Source organism: Apaloderma vittatum, unplaced genomic scaffold (assembly GCF_000703405.1).
Source record: "Apaloderma vittatum isolate BGI_N311 unplaced genomic scaffold, ASM70340v1 scaffold27926, whole genome shotgun sequence".
Classification (NCBI taxonomy): domain Eukaryota; kingdom Metazoa; phylum Chordata; class Aves; order Trogoniformes; family Trogonidae; genus Apaloderma; species Apaloderma vittatum.
The window spans coordinates 343-2650 of record NW_009720498.1 but is presented as its reverse complement, the minus strand read 5'-3'; the positions used below and the strand labels follow the sequence as shown (position 1 = coordinate 2650).

Here is a 2308-nt window from a genome sequence, read left to right as displayed (position 1 = left end):
CAGGAGTGTCAGCACCCCGAAGATGTCCGGGACAACTGTTCCAGGCAGACGTGAGCAGGAATTTGCCCAGCGAAAGCGGCGTTTGGAAGCGGGCCAGCCTGCAGCAGCAGGTTGCTTGATAGCAAATCCCTCGCGCTGAGTCAGGCTCGAAAGCCGTGGCTGTGTTTTGCTACTCAAGGGGCAACCAGTGGCCCTCTTAATTAATTGGAAGCTTTTACGCCTCGGGTTGCTGTTTACATTTCTAAGAGTGCTTGAACATGAAATACGGAGCAATTAAACCAGGAGCCCTTTCTCATTTTCAATTTCTATTCAACGATGGAGGAAAAACAAGTTCAGTCGGAGGTGCCTATTCCTGTGCGAGCACGCACGCAATCCCAGGCAACAACCCCTTGAATCAAAGGGAAGGGAATTAATACACAACCAGATACCTCTCTCCTGATTTGCAATCTCTAAACAACAACAGCCAAAGGAATCTGGGTGTGGGTTTCAAATGAAACTACAGAGCACAAATTCCTATCGAAAATCCTGAAATGAAACCACAGGAGCCTCGGAGCGCGACTGCAGGGGTGGACACGAGTGGATCAGTTTGTGCTTTTTAGAGCAGAAGGCCGACAGGGCCTAAAATAAGGCCACGTGTGAGCAGAAAACTTCATGAACATGAGCTGTCCCTCTGCAACCCCGATTCCCAGACTGACCAGACTGATCCAGCTCCTCAGGACTGACAAATCCACCAATAAACTCTGGTGCTGTACACAGAACAAGGGTTCCTGTTCTGGTCCTCCAGAAAACAGCTTTAAATATAATCACAAAAGCCCTTGCAAAAACTTGTCTGAATAACTGTATCCCCATAAATTTCTTGGCCTAGGGCCATAAGCAGGGAGTATGTTAAGACAGACCTAACATTTTCTTTGCAGCGAGTTTGTAAGGCACCTCCTGCTTACGTGCTGCCGTGGGTGCTCCTTCCTCCTCTCACCTCAGCTGCAGAAACACAACCAACCAGCTAAGCTAGAACATGGGAAAAAACCCAACCCTGCAGCCTACACCTCACCCGACCTCGCGAAACTCTACCCCCAACACGCCTCACCTCCAACAAACTTCAGATGCCACCACCTGAACTCCAGAGACAGGCTTTGGGTAATAATTTGTGACTATTCTTACTTCCCATGGGACGGTCACTAAAGGCTTTTGAACACTGCTGGAAGTCTGTCACGGCCTGGCAACGCCTCGGGCAAGTTAGAACCCGCCCGTCCCAATGACAACAGGTCCCACGGACGCTGCCACGTACAGGAAAAGGATTTCAGCTGGACACTGGGAGTTAAACTCTGAGCCAGCAGTATGTGAGAAGGTGGCCTCATGCCCCCCTCGGCGAGGAGCAGCTGGCCTGGCTCGCTGCGAGGCTGCAGAGAAAGGGACGTACCTGGTGCGTGAGCGCACGCCCGTGACAGAGGAACTGGTGGAATGGCCGGAGCCGCCAGCGGCGCCGGGTTCACAGAGGGGATTTCGGCAGTAGGACGTGCGGTTGGGGCCCCGCCTTCCCCCTGCCATAACAACAGAGGCTGCAGAGGGCTGTTCTCCTTCGAGAGGGCTTCTCCCGCTGCTCACTGTCTGATGAGGTCTTCGCTCCTTAAAACTGAAAGGAAAAAGATTCGCAGTTAAGGCTCAGCCGCTCCCCACGGCCCCGGTGACACCACCAGCTCGCAGGATAACGCAACAACTTCACTCAACCCTTTCCTACAGCTCCTGTCTTTGCCAGAGGCTACAGATGCAGCCCCAGAGAGCTCCCGACACTCCCCCGACATGCAGCAGCTTGCTGAGGTGTCGTGAATTCAGGGAGAGTCAGGTTCAGGCTTCCAGGGGAGCAGGAAGCAGCTTTTCATACCTCCCTCCCAACCCAGGGCAGTTTACAAGGAATTTAATGTGCATCGCTGTGTGGCGTTATCCCCCATTTTACAGGCAGAGCAATGCACTCACAGACATGTTAAACAAAGGATTCAGTAAATTGGAGATGCTACCCAAGTCCCTAATTTTGCTTAATTTGGTGCTGCATGCAAGGATTCATAGGTCTTTTAAAGGGACACTGCAAAATTACTCAAACTTTTTTCCTTTTTCATTCCTTTAAGGCAGGGAAAAACCAAACCACAGCATTTTTAGGGCATTTGCTGTTGTTGACCGTTTGCCTGGCACAGAGCTCAACAGGATGCTCGCCCAAAGTCAGCTTTAGTGCCTCCTTCCCACAGCGTAAACAATAACAGTAATAATACCAAGGTTTGAAAAGCCTTCCCTGGATCCTGTTTATCTTTAGGAGAAT

General features: G+C 51.1%; 1 protein-coding gene across 1 annotated transcript in view; it reads right to left on the bottom strand.

Moving 5' to 3' along the window:
* TMEM39B (transmembrane protein 39B) overlaps nucleotides 1-1545 on the bottom strand; it is a 6030-nt gene extending 4485 nt beyond the window's left edge. Inside the window, exon 1 of the mRNA XM_009871036.1 lies at nucleotides 1418-1545. Within this exon, the coding sequence (XP_009869338.1) occupies nucleotides 1418-1545 (128 nt within the window). The remainder of the gene's footprint in view (nucleotides 1-1417) is intronic.
* Between the last annotated feature and the right edge of the window lie 763 nt (nucleotides 1546-2308).